General features: G+C 45.7%; 4 protein-coding genes across 4 annotated transcripts in view; 1 reads left to right on the plus strand and 3 right to left on the minus strand.

Annotated features, from left to right (window-relative positions):
* Positions 1 to 2089: 2089 nt before the first annotated feature.
* Positions 2090 to 4008, plus strand: Pmar_PMAR009824 (hypothetical protein; the record flags this gene model as incomplete). The annotated part of the gene is made up of 3 exons (XM_002779769.1): positions 2090 to 2373; positions 2425 to 3352; positions 3967 to 4008. The coding sequence occupies 3 exons, from the start codon at positions 2090 to 2092 to the stop codon at positions 4006 to 4008; spliced, it is 1254 nt and encodes a 417-aa protein (XP_002779815.1).
* Positions 4009 to 7428: 3420 nt separating this feature from the next.
* Positions 7429 to 11603, minus strand: Pmar_PMAR009825 (conserved hypothetical protein). Its single transcript, XM_002779770.1, has 14 exons — positions 11493 to 11603; positions 11374 to 11446; positions 11024 to 11324; positions 10602 to 10772; positions 10298 to 10555; positions 10007 to 10243; positions 9376 to 9562; positions 9148 to 9331; positions 8520 to 8613; positions 8312 to 8468; positions 8032 to 8155; positions 7819 to 7978; positions 7666 to 7769; positions 7429 to 7621 (listed from the first exon to the last, which is right to left on the minus strand). The coding sequence occupies exons 1-14, from the start codon at positions 11579 to 11581 to the stop codon at positions 7502 to 7504; spliced, it is 2259 nt and encodes a 752-aa protein (XP_002779816.1). The 5' UTR covers positions 11582 to 11603; the 3' UTR covers positions 7429 to 7501.
* A 1854-nt stretch (positions 11604 to 13457) lies between these two features.
* On the minus strand, positions 13458 to 13880 carry Pmar_PMAR009826 (hypothetical protein; the record flags this gene model as incomplete). The annotated part of the gene is made up of 1 exon (XM_002779771.1): positions 13458 to 13880. One exon carries the CDS (start codon positions 13878 to 13880, stop codon positions 13458 to 13460), a length of 423 nt encoding a protein of 140 aa, XP_002779817.1.
* A 2030-nt stretch (positions 13881 to 15910) lies between these two features.
* Pmar_PMAR009827 (hypothetical protein) overlaps positions 15911 to 16400 on the minus strand; it is a gene marked incomplete at both ends in the record, with an annotated part of 2379 nt that continues 1889 nt past the window's right edge. The window contains 4 exons of the mRNA XM_002779772.1: positions 15911 to 15923; positions 16003 to 16070; positions 16119 to 16168; positions 16221 to 16376. Of these exons, the coding sequence (XP_002779818.1) occupies positions 15911 to 15923; positions 16003 to 16070; positions 16119 to 16168; positions 16221 to 16376 (287 nt within the window). The remainder of the gene's footprint in view (positions 15924 to 16002; positions 16071 to 16118; positions 16169 to 16220; positions 16377 to 16400) is intronic.

Genomic DNA, 16400 nt, shown 5'->3' on the forward strand with positions numbered 1-16400 from the left:
TTATTAGAATTCACAACCGGAGATCTGGCATCTCGCTACCCCAAGCTTGATCGTAAGTGTTACAGAGTTTCGTATCATCTGCCTTCGTTGCGTGAGCTGTCCTAACTACTCATTGAAAAATGGACAAGAGGAGGCGGGTTGGGATATACTCGAAGTGTTGTCACAGGACAACCCAGAGAAGACATCACAAACTGACCTTGTCATAGAATTAACTTCTCTCGGACTCAACCTCAATGGTGGGAATGCGTTCATTCCTCAAGAGACTCACCGCTCCTCATGAATTATCATTCTTGAAGAACTTTTCACTTGAGGGAGCACCTTCAGAGTCCATGCTACTCAAGAAAAGGACGACGCAAGGATCGCTAACTCATCCCATAGTCGACGAATTGATATCGTCGACTTGGGCGACGTCAAGTTCAATGTTACTTCAACGAAGTATGCTAACGCTCATTCACGTGTCAGACGACAGCACCAGGACAAAGCCTACCAGTGCTCCACGATTGAACTCTTTTTCCTCGTGTACATCCAGTGTGTGCTAGTAGAAGCTGTCGTACCTAGCTGATGATAGGATAATATTCAACAGGAAGAAACACCGCGAACAAAATTGCTCACCATCAATCCTATGTACAGTATACTCCCGAACAAACTCTCCTGTTTCTGAGTTATACAAGAATACGTGATCAGCGATCGTCTAACACGAACCCATGGCTTTGCTGTTGGTGTGTTGCTGGCCTAGTAAACCAAACGAATCAGTAGCAGCTTCAAGGAAGGTAAAACGTAAGCCTTGGTGTTCCAGTTCGGAATCGTCCTCCTCCGATCAGGAGGACGACATCGGTTTCCGGAACTGTGCGAGCGCTGTCGCATGCTGAAACGTTCGGAGGAGTTTTCCCGCTCAGACGAAGTTCTTTAGTTTACAGATGGTCATGGCACAGATACCTTAGTTACTAAGGTATCTGAATAAGGGTTGTATCAAAGAGGATGCTGGAATATTGTTGTCCCCCCTCTAACTGGTAATACTCACCTGATCAAATCGCTCACTTCATCATATCCCCATCCATGAGATTCGTCCTGCCAATGATGTGACCACCACGATTGCGTAGCGTGTTCTCGGCGCAATTATCATCACACAATGATGTAGTCACGAAATTATGCTGGTGATTGGGATCCGCCTCCCTCCTGTGACTGATGACTCGACCCGTGAACAGCCATCAAGTAGGAAAAGACGATCTAACCAACTCAATGAATGGATTGTGTGCAGCGCGACTATGCACGCATACACATAGTAGCGTGCGATGCGCGCACAACATGAGAGTTATCGGACGAATGACATGAAATAAGGAAGCACTATAGAATTCTCGCCAATTCTCGCCTCCGATGATAGCATTATATTGATCGACAATCGATCATCGATTATTTCGGCTCAAGTCTTTGAGTAGAAGCGATTGGGTAAGGATGATCTCGTGGCCCTGGCAGAGTCCCTTTTCCAGGTCACGGCAGAGTATTTTATAAGGATTGAAGAAACTTCTTCTAAAGGCGCAAAACTGAGCTCCGTGAGCTTCGTGCGGAATTAAAAAACTTGAATGTATCTCGCTACTCTAATACTTATTGTAAATACGACGGGAAAAATGTGTCCGAGTTCCATTGTGATACTCCGCGCTTGCACGGTCGGCGCACGCGTGCAGCGTTCATAATTCACGAAGTCCGCATGCGTGAACAGACCGCACGAAATGTAGATCTTTTAGAACAAGAAGAATCTAAAACTCCTAAGTGCATATTCAAGTCTTTAAAAAACTGGCCTGGATTTGGGGAAGACTTAGTCAAAACCCGCTTATCGAATACTCTGCCTGCCTCTACTTTCATTTTGTCCTCTTCACCCATACACTCATCCCGAAAGCGCATTCGCGGACTGCCGTTCATTTCAAGTATCACATTTGCCGCCAATTTTGTTTCCAACATAATATTGCCGACATTATACAGAGCGAGTTTTCTTTGTGTGGTACTTCGTATGTGTTTTTCTGGTTGATCGGCACTGTTACTTCACATATTGCAGGGTAGCATTTACTTTCCATTCTTTTCAGCTCCGCCGAGCATGTCTATCAAGACGTATGATCAGTGCGCTGAGCGTCTGCAGAGAGTCCCCATTCAGAGCCCCTGCACTACTCCTACATGCTCTGAGGGCTGCTCTCGACTACCTCATTTGAATCCACCCAAAGAGGAGCGGGTTCTGGCTCCGGCGTCTGCTCTGGTCTCGCCAAGGAATGCGATATCTGGCCTATGCAGATCATTTGGTGTTCGAGTTCGTCTCCGAGACACATTTCTTCAGTTCGAAGACGCTACTCAAGATTCTGCTGAGATTATAGGTAGAACAGACAAGTAATAACCACTGTATTGTGACCTCATTGTGTGTTTGCATTCGCCGCTCAGATGCTCCGGATTGATTCGAGCTGCTTCCGACCCTGATGTTCGCGGTCTCGAGCATAAGCGGTGGTTCGTACCTGACGGTCACCGCTGGACAACAAAAGCCGAAGAGCTGTCCGTTGAAGAGAAAGACAAGGCAGGCTCGAGCCATCATCTGTTCTCGACACCCATCGAAATGGTCTTCGACTCCCTAACGACGGAGGATTTGTTCGAGGGCGATGATTATTCTCCCAGTGAGCAGACTCCAACTGCGATGGTAGACTCGTCTGCTTTGAACGTCTACCGCGAGAGGGAAGAGAACTATGGAAAGGTTTCTGCTAATGGTCCACGAGAGCACGGATGTGGTTCACGACCGGTCTCAGTGCACGAGGGCGGCCAGAAAAATAAATCAGGGATATCACTCGGCGCCAAAGACGATGTCGCGATGACAACTGTTATGATTCGAAATTTTCCCCGTCATCTTTCGCAGCAAGATATTATTGACACAATTTTGCTCCCCAGGGGACTCATTCCTGGTGAAGATTTCGATTTCTTCTATTCGCCTATGAATTTCCGAACATTGCAGAATGCTGGCTACTGCTTTGTCAACTTCTGTCACTCCGCCAAGGCTCAGCGATACGTCGAGTTTCCCAACGAACACAATCTAGAATGGACAGTATGCTGGGCACGGGTACAGGGTCTAAGTGCTAACTGGAATCACTACAAGGACTCTCCCGTAGTTCAGATGCCGGAGGAGTACAGACCCAAATGGTTCGCAGAAGACGGTCAACTGTTGGACTTCTGCGATGTTGAGAGCGCAGATAATGGTCGAGAAGGCTTCTCCTCACAGGAATGCCCCGCTCCTCGGTTTATTCCGCATCAACGTGATGACAACGAACCTGGCTCTCCTGACCAGCTTTCGGGTTCCGAAGGCGAACTGCGGTGGTCGCATAAGGTGTTTGTTGGCGGACTCGATGCAAAAACGAAGGCAAGAGATTTACTATCATATTTTTCTCAATTTGGGGATGTCATTGACTGTGTGGTGAAGAGCAATACCACAACTGGATCGTCCCGCGGTTTCGGCTTCTGCACCTTCATCTCCCCCGAGGGCTATTCTAACTGTCTCATGCGTCAATCTTGCCACCAAATACGAGGAAGGAATATTTCTGTTCAGCCCTACTCTCGAAAGCGCGGAATCCGTCGTCACTCGTGATTACTCACATTATCCTAGTGGGATAATCCCACCGGTCCCATCATTAACATTCCCTTTCGCTCTCAGAGCCTTCTCTCGATTATTCTCATTATGAGGGAACGTGATTTGATTTGTCGAATATGCTAAGACAAACCACAAATCGTCGCACCCTTAATGGGATCGAGTGATTAGAATAACTTTTTTTGCCGACTCTGACTTCAATAGTGTTTCTATCGCTATTCAGCATATCTGGTAATGATCGTTCTGGGCAGTTGCGTTACGAGACAAGTGGAATAGGTCATCACTACTGTTTCGAATGAGCCAGTGAAATTAATCTCAACTCGAGTGTTTAATTTTCTAGCGCATATCGTTATTAGGTTGCCTATGAGTTGAGTAACTTTCTTTTGGCGACTTTGTGACTCAAATGACTGAGATAGCACGTCACTAGAGTATATAATATACTGTATATCACTAGATGAGCGTTTTTATGAATATTGTTACGATCGCGGTATGGAAACCGAAAATCTATATTGAGTGCGATACGATTCTCATAAATTACGCCTGTAGGCAACGTGACGCAACATTCACAACAGCGTTCTGGAACTGAAACAATACCCTCTTCTCGCAGACAGTGCTCTTGGCTGAGTAATCAGCCATCAAAAATTCAATCACGCCAAGATCAAATAGTGATGTGAAGTATTTGATCTTGGCGAAAGACCCGAAAATTTCGGGTTTTTGAGCAGCAATACTTCGAGCCGAAATACTATGATATAATTAACTTGTGACTTCTGTTGGGAGTTTCCTGAATTACGAATAGGACGAGTGAGTGGACTAGGCCTTCTCGGAGAAGGGGCGGAGCTCGGCATCCGGGTTCGATTCCCATGCCTGGCGTTTTTCTGCAAAAATACGTTTTTTGCACGTAAATCTACATGGTCCGGGCGGAACCCTAATTTCGTATTTTTCCTAGTATCCCCTGAGCGAGAGCTATCGAATGGTGTATAGCATGTGATCATAACCTCTCTAGATCGAGCTGGATAATTTGTACGCACGCACGCACGCACGCACAAAGTGTTAGTAAAGTGAGAGAATACGCCAAGATCAAATAGTGATGTGAAGTATTTGCTGCTAAAAACCCGAAAATTTCGGGTTTTTAAGCAGCAAATACTTCGAGCCGAAATACTATGATATAATTAACTTGTGACTTCTGTTGGGAGTTTCCTGAATTACGAATAGGACGAGTGAGTGGATTACTGAGATCGTAAAACCACGAGAACTCTTGAATTGCCTCCAGTCAAGGAGGAGCGTCTCATTCTGCTGATACTTGCGGCGAGACTGAGAGCCTCGTCGTAGAATACCGAGAAACCGTCTGGATTATCCCTGGATGTACCATACAGTCCTTCATCATACATCATGTATACTATATACTATATACTATATACTATATACTATATACTATATACTATATACTATAGTAGTGAGTATTACCCTTGATCCAGGAATGTCGAGCAGAGACAGATCGCATCAGTGATTATATCTGGCTTTGAAGCGTATTCGAAGTACTCATCGACGTTCTCAATCAGACCGCGTCTCAAACGTGAAGCCGCCTGTACACAGGAGATTGGAAGAGAGGGGCGATTGGGTTAGCCATCATTCGTATCTATTTGTTAGCAGAATATATTATGCCCGACATGAGCCTGAATCGAGCCAGGAAGTCCCAAGATAGAAGCAAAGTGCTCTAATAACACACTAGGTCGAGCCCCGAATGATAGATATCCCGATTGCATAGGCCCGCATAGTCGAGATATAGTGCGATGATTTCCAACGCAACATAATCGTACACTGGACCTCTCCTGTGCGGGCGGATTTGGTCGAGAAGTGAAAATTGAGAGATCGTTACTCTCAATTACCCAGTACCCGAAGATATGAGTTCTGCGCGAACATAACTCAACTGGATCCCAATCTTGATGAATGACTCGGTTCCGTTGACTCATAACACAATACCAAGTTGCGCTCGCCAGAAACGCGAATATCATCTCCTGTGCGTGGCTATCTCATCATTCGTACCAAAGTGGTACTCCTCAAGAAACTCCTCGCTGACCCCACACTGCTAGCGTTAAGCTTTCGAAGTGAGCCGCGACGAGCTGGACGCAGCCTTGAGACGGTCACATAGCTGGAACCGGGGCAATGTCTTGGATACTCTCTCAAAAAAGTCTGGTAAAGCATCAATTGAAAAGAGGGTTCATGTCCACCCTCATAAGATGTTAACGCGTAGCCGCGCATATGCTGCCGAGGTAGCCCCGACTAAGGCTATGCTAAGCATTGACGTTACTTTCCTATTACGGTCGTACTGACAGTACGACAGTATGACATATATTCCAATATATACAGTACGGTACTGTATATATTGGAATATATGTCATATCGATATTAATTATCTATAAATGATATCAATATTAAAGTTTCACCCGTGATACGAAAAACAGTAGTGAAAAACATATTTCACAAACCAATGCATAGAGAGAGTATCGCGTTTTTCACCGAGTTCACGCCACGTCGCGTAAAAAGGATGAAGCTCCATCAATTCAGATTCATTTTGGTCGCAGCTTAAGGTTGGCGAAGTCGTGATCGTGAGAAGAATATGCAATCCGAGCCGGGGCAATCTGTCCCAGGATGTTGAGAGATATGGCGGACTCGCATGTTGCTAGAGTGGGCCTCTCTGAGTGGCTGCCGGAAGGGAAAATAGAGTTTCTTCCCCTTGTTGGGATTCCCAACTGGAAAATGGAGGAAAATGGAATATCCAGTTCTTCGGTGGCTAGAGAACCTGCCAGGGACAACCTGGGTATGACATGAGATCCTCAAACATTGTCGCGGCGCAAGACTCGCGCTCTTAATTGGAACCCCATGGCCTGCTGTTCAGGCATCGCCTGACACTGCCAGCGTGCGTCCACGCTAGAAATGATTCAAATTACAACATACCGCTCTCCACACTTCGCTCTCTCGGCGACTAGTTGTGTGGTATCACCAGCCTCCTTAAATCCCAGTGGTCAGAATAGTGTGACAATGAAGAGGTGATCGTTTTATTCTGAGCAGGCTACTGTACCATGAGTTTACTCCTTTGAAAGAAGTAAACTTAGGCTGTGGAACTGTGAGAGAACTCACCAATGCGCGGATCACATCCTCCGATTCAGCTGGTCTAGATCTCCAGCAGCATCTCATATTCTTCGAGCTAACAATAGATAACAATGATATAACAATATGTGCGGCCTACAAAGTCTGTCCAACTCCGGCAGCAAAACGCTCGAAGGCTCGCCCCCGCGCACGCTTCTCAGATCCGGAAGGATATACCCAACAACAGTTACCAATATATCATCCAGGTTTAGTGTATTCACCTAGTGCGAAATATATGTTTGATAACCGATCTCCGGTTCCGTCACTCGAACTTGCGAGATGACTCATTCGCATAACAACAGGTACTTTCGCTCAGCGCCTGCGCGCGTGCGTGCGAGGAGAATTATTCTGGCTTAACTACGGAGTGTAGAAGACCACCAGATGGATCAAAAGACTCCTCTATACGCCTAGGTTTCCGCAGAAATCGAAAAACTCGATGATGCAGTGAGCAGCTCGACAAGATATGCACGAAAACCTAAAGTAACGGAAAAATGTCCAGCCCAGTGATTGAACCTAGGACCTACGCCAAATTCATTAATCGAATCCATAGACGTGAACTAAGTGAAGTCCGACCCTTCGTCACGAAGGCCTAGTGTATAATACACAACTTCCAATTTATTGACAACAAAATGAGATCAGCAGCATCTGAAACTTCAGTAAAAATGCCAAGTACACAACTCCACGACGACAACCGTTCTTGAAGTAAACTAGCAGAACTGAAGCAAGCTAAACACATCAATCGTCTCAAATGAGCGGTGCTCGGAGATGATCATTAGCGACGGAGTCTCTTTTAGCGGCTCTCCTCTTCTCGACCAGCATGCCCACAGCGACTCCAACAACGGCAAAAACAACACCAATCACGACCTGTCAAATCAGAATAAAACTGAATGCTTGCTGAATTAACTTACTTCTCTTTCCCAAGAATTTCCATTGGCAGAAGCAACCTGGTCAATTCCAGTTGCGGACGCTGAGGTGCCCATGCTCGACATCATCTCAAGAGCTACAGGCTCAGCTAAACGCCAAAAATATGTAACAACGATCGCACGCTTTCAACAACTTACCAGTCACCCTCCGATCGAGAAGTTCTTTCTTCGTCTTCTGCAAAGCTTGGACAATATCAAGATCAGCGCATTGGCCCATGCTCTCGTTGCCTAACCCGCCGTCCAACACGAGGGACTCGACATCACTGCAGCCCCACTGGCTCGTCTCTTTATTGAATGACTGATCAGAACGGCAAGGAGTTACATCAGCGACGGCCTGCTGACCGACTTCACCTTAGGCAGTTTATACTCAGGCTTGACATATCCCGGCGGAGTCGATTGCCTATTAATAGGCGCCTCAGCTGGGGAGACGTAAATGGGATGAATATCATTGGTAAAGCCGATCATATGGGCGTACCTGAGGGCATCACAGTGAACATAGTAAAACTGTTGTACTATATTCACTCAATCGGCGGAGATGTTGTACTACAACAACACCGCAACACACTGAACCCTATCTTGATTGCAAACCAAGGAATCCAAAATAGCACTAAGCCACTGCAGGATGCCTTACCAGTTAGGAACTCCAAAAGTAACACCAAGAGCCGGCTCAGTGTCCTTAGTAGGAAGTCTATTATAATAGCCATCATTATACATAGCGATCAGCTTCTTCCCCATAGACCACCATTCATCAACGACATATTTCTGTAGCGCACTCTGTGCCTTCTCAACTGATTGCATGACAGTAGCACACTTTTCACAGTATCTCCTGCGAAGCCTACCTTTTTTGCTGGCATTGTTGGCGGCCAACTCGTCCATTTTAGCCAATTCTATATCCACCAAATCCTGCATCTTTTGGCGCATAGGAAAAACGACCTGGAAGAAGGTAACGATGATATCAGCACGCATATAACTCCATATTGTTGCGCATCACTCGAGAACAAAAGGGAAGAAAAATACAATGGTACTCGCGAAACTTGAACCACCACAAAAAGGAAGGACAAGAAGCACCTCTATTCCAAGAAGCAAGTTACTCAAGCTTACTTTATTCCATCGGGGGAGAAGGGTTCCAAGGAAAAATATTGAGGAAAAATTTGTGAGGAAAAATACGCACATGATCAACCACATATGTTGGTGACGATATGGAGATGCTGAGGAAATTCGGGAACATTATTATCGACTCCTGTACATTTCTAACTCGATTTGTATATAAACTTCTATAACTACCGAGGAAACTCCTATTCCCAGCTGAGCAAAGCAAACATATACTCCAACACTAGTTATAATTTGTGTAAAACACTAAATAGACAATGTTCATATTGTGGTACTCTATTATTCATTTCTCTTCACTAAAAAGGATAATATTAGAGCAAATGCTGGAAATCGTACATGCCGTTTCAAGACGCTCACCTGTTCGCTCATATTCTTGAAGTTCATGTTCAACCAGTTGCTCACAAACTGGAAGGCCCAGAAAGCTGACTTGTCATCGAACTCGAGCAGTAGTCCTCTTTTATACGACTTGTCGACACCCTTCCAATCCGTGTCAGCTCGGAAGGGTAGATATACACTGGTCATGGGCTGATCCACGGCAAACCTAGAAAAGAATCACCTCGAGAAGAACAAACGAGCGTGTCGTACCATCCGACCGAGTCCTTTACATTAGCCTTAGGTTGACCCAAGAATGAATAACTCGTCCTTGGAATCGAAATTCCCCGCGGAATTTGACCGAAAAATGCCTTGCCACCTTCAAGACGATACGGAGTCCCCCAAGGGCCCGCAAGCATGCCTTGAGAGAGGTCGAATTCAGTACCAGCGTAGTAGTCGCCTGAGAGAAAGAACTCACAAATTGATATCACGACCACAATCTATTCCCTATTCCAGAACGTACGACGCATATAAAGGCTTCTATTTGCATCGATAACAGTGGTACATCTAGCAGTGGAATTTCAACCGTGATATGAGAAAAACACTAGTGAAAAAATTATTTCACGACTACTGCATATCGCGAATATCGCGTTTTTCACAGAGAATTACGCCACCTTACGTAAAACGTCGAAACTCCAATATTCTCCTTTAATTCGAAAATCACACAAATGTCTGACTACAAATTCTATTCCAAAACCACACTAATTCCAACTCGCCAAATTCATAACAGAAACCCCCTCGGTTAGCCTACGCCCACAAATTCTCCCCCCTATCACTTAAATTACTGATAAATAAACTCCAACTGCGAAAAATGTTACGGCTATTCCCAGACTCTGCTACTTACTAAAATACTGCATGAAATCCCTATGAGTCAGTTTTCTCTCCACCGGCACCGAGAAAGGCATCTTCCGCACATCCAGTTGGAATGGGATACCCATACTGGGATTAGCCAAATTGAATATTCGCCACGTCCTCAGTGCGCCATAAGCCGGTATAGGCTCTTTCTCTCCAGTGTGAAAAGTCATAGCATCAAAACCAACGACATAATTCCAACTAAGTGGTTCTTCACCATTCCATAATCCTAAGAGAAAAACAAACAATTTTCTTCCACACTACATCCAATACTACTGCTCACCCTTTGCTTTAGTTGCCTCGCGAATTTTCGGGTTGAACAAAATGTCATCAGTGGGCTCCAATGGTAGATCCCCAATGATAAAGTTATTAGAAATAACAGCGATCTCGCCCTTAGGGACTCTTCGAGCCGCCCACACCGACTTAGTGATGTTCTTGGCGCCACCCGCAACGTGGAAAATCCAAGTCTCTCCAAGACTATCCGAAATAGTGAGAGCCTCTCCAGCGTCATCATAAGCCTCTACTCCACCAGCTTGCGTACCTACACTGAAAATTCCATGCACATAACTTCTCGAAAATTCACATACCATAACTGACTTCAAATTCTTGAATAAGGAAACCATAATCTTCAACGAGTTGTCCCATGAGCTCAACCGCACATCTCGCAGTCGCGCACCTCTCCAAAGCAACTTTCATAAGCTCACCAATATCGAGCAAAGCAGAATCCGGACCGTCGGCCTCGTTGATCATCATAGTCCCTGAAAACACAGTCAATGCATATTAATACTAATAATATTGGAGTTTCACCCGTGATATGAAGAACCTAGTGAAAAACATATTTCACGACTACAGCGAATTTCGGTTCCTATTACGGAGTATTACGCTACTTCACGTAAAACGGGTGAAACTTCATTAAATGATTCATACTAATAACGACTACTCAACATTAAATCACAATCATATATATAATTAAAATAGATATCACGTAGAAAATTTTCCAACCACTTACCGCAGCTAGACTCGCCCATAGAAAGCCCTGCCTCGTTCATCAGCGGCAGAGTACTTTCCCAATATCCGTAGGTCGTCATTGCTGGTTGAAAAATATGACCCTTGGGCTCGAAGGGTTTAAAATTGGGGTAAAACTTGGGCTCATATAACTCAGCTCGGCCACTTGTTATCATCCGAGGGAAGGCGCCAGGGTTAGTGTAGACTTCTCTGATGGTATCATTCGGGTAGGTCTTTGCGGGGACGTAGGCCATTCTGTTATCACAGGAACTGCAATCGGCGTTCATTCCACTCATAGCAGTTCCCTGAATAGCAAAAAATTTCACAAAAAAAATCAAGAAAATTTCGACCCACTTCAACTGTGCCGTCAGCGTCTATTCCTATAGCCGTACATCCAATTTTGGCTGGAAAATCGTGAGGGTCATACCTACGAAAGAAACTCAAAAATTTTGAAGGATTTAAAGACAACTTACCCGTCTGGGAATTCGAGTGCGTAAGCACCGCTTACCGCCGCTGATACGAGCAGGAAAACTATCGCCGTCCCGGGTAGAGAACAGACCATGAATTACTAGGCAAAGGAAGAAAAAGAAAAACTGACGATGAATTAATGAGTGCAAACCGTGTAGAACTGTGGAGTTTCAGTTGTGATATGAACAACACTAGTGAAAAGTATATTTCACGACTACTGCATATCTCGAATATCGGATTTTTCACGGAGTATTACACTATTTCCCGTAAAACGGGTGAAACTCGTGTATATAGTGTAGGACTCCATACACTGCATACAGCATACGAGCAAACAGTACAAGGATAACAGAATGTGATGAGAGTATAGTAGGGAATTGAAAATCTACGCTCTACTGCATTTTCTGTACACACTTCTTGCTGAGAAATTCCACCATAATCCAACTCCACGAGAAGGCTACTATAACACCAATTATACTCTTCAAGTGTTCACGCTAGTGTCTCGTCAAACACAACTCTTTCCAATATGACGCGCGCTTTGCTCCGCTGCGGATCCGAAATGACCCGGGTTCGATCCCTGGCCACGTCATTTCTACTTCCTGTAACATTAGGAGCAAGAGTAAATGTGAATGATTACCTAGGATTACCATGGCTGCTGTGACCAATTCGAAAACGGAGTATGTGCCAGCCAACATCTCTCGCGTCGGGTGAGCATCACGCGTCCGGTGCTCTCCTGGTCCCACAGTGAAAGAGTTCTGGCCTGCGGACCTCAATCAGACTCTCCAGCAGATAACGAACTGTCTGCTAGGTTCCTATGAATCTAGTCGCTCTAATGGCATTAGCATTAGACTAATGCTACAGTGGTTCACTAGACATTCCGCAGCGGAATTTCCGCTGCAATTCAAATCGTGAATGTCCCTTCAAAGTTAGTTTTACCACCTTTCTATTTATCCCAACGGCAACCCTGACGACAGTTGCCATCTACAAGTTGTAGATGGCAACTGTCGTCGTTGTAGACTACAACGGGCACATGGGACCGTCTGAGTTCAACAAGGGGAACTCTGGCTCAATGTCACTATCACGGCTTGTAGTGAGACGTCTACTGCAGTCCGTATATTTGTACGCGATTTTCTCACGTACGTATGATGGGACGTAGGGTATGGTTGGCTGGTGACCACCATATCTACCCGGGAGGGTTCTATTTGTATGGTATTCTACAATTTACCACATTATTATACGTCCCCTTTGACGACTTCATCATCATGGTGGATGCTGTGCGAAGTCTAGCCAGTCTACTACTGCGCTATCAGTGGTTAGCCCTGATCCGACGTGGCTATGTTACATAGCCTATGCATACTTTTACGGTTTGGCGATATTTGGTTACCACATATCCAGTGGCTCTGAACATATCGTCAATAATGAGTTTTTAATGGATCGTAAAGTCATCGTGAGCGGCAGCTCAGTCATTGTCGTGTCACAACAATAATTGAATGATGAATCAGCAGTGCTGATTGGTATGACTTGGCTCTCTAACTCATACTACTCACCGATTCTGAGGCGGCTTGCATACTCATCAGTTTTACATCATCACCGTAGCTAACTCCCCATTTTATACAACTCGAGGACCCCACATCAGGCGCTGTGCAGCTTCAACTTACAATGAGAGACCTAAACTTCTTCCTCCTGGATGTAAGGAAGGGAGCGACTATGGAATGTTGCTACGATATGGCGGTGAGGACAAAGGCAAAGGACTGATCATAGACATGGACATATTGCTCTTGTTTCTTCAAGAAAAAATATTTAAGAATCATACTTCATCCACCTCATCAAACTCCACAAATAATACAGTGGGGCATCATCAAGAATTGGATTACACACCGACCAGTGGTCGGCGACCACTGATGGTAGAAATGACAGATTTTGAATAGGTGGTGTGCATTCAAAAGGGATCTCATACCTTCACGGCGTGAAGTTCACGCTGGGGACTTCACCAGAGTCACAAATTTGCCCTTCACTTTGGCTTCAACCGTATCCTTTTTATCATGGTAGAAAAAACGCTCGAGGTCTTCATCAATCAGCAAGTTCGGACACTCCAGTGCTACTATTGCCAAGAATACTTCATAGATATACTCGTTGTTACCGGATTTGGATACGGTGTATACCTTGTTATTAGAGTCAAGGTCTATGGGCATTGACGTAACTCCGAGTGGCATCTGTGTGCACGTGACTTTCAGGGTGACACGGTATGGCAAGGACGGCTGATCTATGAACGTTGCTGCCACAGTTGCAGAGTCAGGCAGTTCCTTGAAGTACCTGCCGTTGGGTGGAGGATTCCTAGCATCAGATTGGGTGACCAGCAAAGCGAAGATACCAATATAGGGTAGGATCAGGGCCATGACGATTTGTTTTACTGAAAGGGACGGGATATGAGGTTGACAGGAGGCGCTCCACCAACACAAAAGGAAGGATAAGACTAAAACAGTCTGTTTTAGTCTCATCCTTCTCTGTTTTAAACAGAGATCCGAAAGAAAAGGCCCCAGAGATCTCACTCATTACGGGATCCTTCCGCTCTACCAACATCGATCAACTCGCGTGCTTCACGTGAAACGCTACGAATGAACAAGATTCCTGTTAGTAGTAACACCCGCACTGGTTGACTCAATAATACTAAGGATAGCCATAACAGGTTATAACTTATAACTTATAAGGCTTCTAAGCCGCTTCTTATCTTATCCATTTCAGCCTGAGGGCTGCGAGCCGTCTCATGCAACCAGTAATAGACGAGCTGTGCCCGCTCCCTACGGCGTGACGGCCATTTCGTGACCCACAGAAGAGACGCTCCATAAATACTCTACGTCACGTCACCACGTCACGTGACGGGTGATAGCCGTAAGCTCGGCTTTTTTACGAACTACCTTTTTCCAACTGTTGGATCTTTTGATGATACCCCGAATCAAAAGACCGCAGAGCCACCCAGTCTGGGTGACCCAGATAGTATAGAAGCAAGTATACGATAACCTCGGCAGCTCAGAGAGGTAGAAGAGCCACGAGTAGAGTGACGGGACGAGGATCGCCGAGAGGCTAATGACAGCTTGAGAGACCACAAAACTCCGATAGTAATAACTGAGAGAGGAATCTTCTGCCGTTTCACTGGCAACCGTTCCCTCACAACTCGGGCGAATCTTCCAAGTGTGCAGATATACTGAATGGAAATGCAATAAGTTGAATATACTTGAATATGTGGAGTGGAGAATAATCAATTGTCTTAGTCGTCATCATCCGATTCCACAAACCAACACGACTCTACTTGTGTCATGCCCGTCAAACCTGACGACGACCACAGTCTAACACATGGTGCATCATCCGAGAAACCATTCGAGAATCGTTTCGTCTTTCTTGAGGACCCTCAAGTTGAGGAGACCCTGCAAGAGGTGGCTCAGAACGAGACTAAGCTCCCTGGTCGTTTCATATTCCGCTGGGACTTGTCTATAGATCGGCAGCGTAACTTTTTTTACGGTTTACGTTACGGTGTGCGTAACGTAAGCAGTTTACGGTTACGGAAAGGCCTTACGACTTTACGGTTGGTGCTGAACTGTTTTTTTGGAATTGTGGTGGAAACATTCGCTGCAATCATTGCAGTGCAATGCACTCCACGATAGCTCAAATAGTTGCTAAACTCATTTCTTGTGGCTCGGATCCAACCGAATGGCTGAGAGAGTAACATTTGGTTTCGCATTTACCACTCGTCTCCTTTGCAAATTCCGTCCGTCTTACTCCCAGGCTGGCCCGGAACTGCCAAAGCAGCCTCGTTTTGTCCTCTGCATCTCCGTAAGACCCGTTACGGCGCCGTAATTTTACGGTACGGGGACCCCGTAACGGGGCTTAAATCGTAACCTCGAAGTGAGCCGTAACGATCCGTAGCGTAATGCAGCATTACTAATGCTGCCTATCTGTAGACTTGTCTCGCTTGACGAAGCCCGACGAGTGGACTGAAGGAAAATCTTTGGCTGATCTGCTGGCTCCAATGACCCTGATGCTTCTTGCTTATGTTGCTCCCTCTAAGTCTTTCATAGGTCTGGTTGTTCAAGAGCATTGTATGAACAACAGCAAAACACTTACGGCTAGGTCGAGCATCCCCATCTCAGACGACAAAGGTACCCCAAATAACCAAGAGCGAACAGTTCGCTCTTGGTTATTGGTAACGTGCAGTTGCCAATGCAGTTATAACGTGCAGTTACTGCAAACGATCTGAAGTCTTGGTGAACGGAGTCTTGCTCCGAGGTTCTGAAAGCTGTGCAGACGCAGCGTCTGAGACGCTCCATTCAGAGATAATCGTCCCGCAACGACATTGCGCAAGTGGTGTACGGCACTGTCGAATAGTGGTCAAACGTGGAGTGAGTTCCTCTCGCATGAGGAAGCTCTCCATTCACAGCGTGAACCTGGGGTAGCATAGACAATCAGGAGGGGCTAACTCATAAAGTACCTCCCCGATTAACAATCGGCGATTGTTATGCCTACTTCAGAAAGAGCGAAGTGACTCGTGAACAAGATCTCCCCAAGCTCCGATCCTCCCGCAAGTTGAGAACCTTCGAAGACAAACTGAAATCCATAGCTGAGTACCATGCTCCACTCACTGTGAACGATCTTTTGGGAGCTGCGCTTGATCCTCTATGGAGCGGGAGACCTAATGCAAGCAAGCTGAAGGGTCGTGAGGAAACGCCTACCCCTAAGCGTACCTCTGCTACACTTGCTGCTGTTGACAAGAACGATGGCTCCCGGCCAAAAACAAGATAAGGATGCCAAAACGAAAGACCAATCTCTCAAGCACTGGAAGTGAGACTGTCCGCTGTTGAAGTCTAAGCCCGTGGAGGTCGAGGCCGAGTCTCCGATATCTGAAAGCAAAGTTGATGACGCTA

Source organism: Perkinsus marinus (assembly GCF_000006405.1).
Source record: "Perkinsus marinus ATCC 50983 genomic scaffold scf_1104296945300, whole genome shotgun sequence".
NCBI classification, from domain to species: Eukaryota; Perkinsozoa; order Perkinsida; family Perkinsidae; genus Perkinsus; species Perkinsus marinus.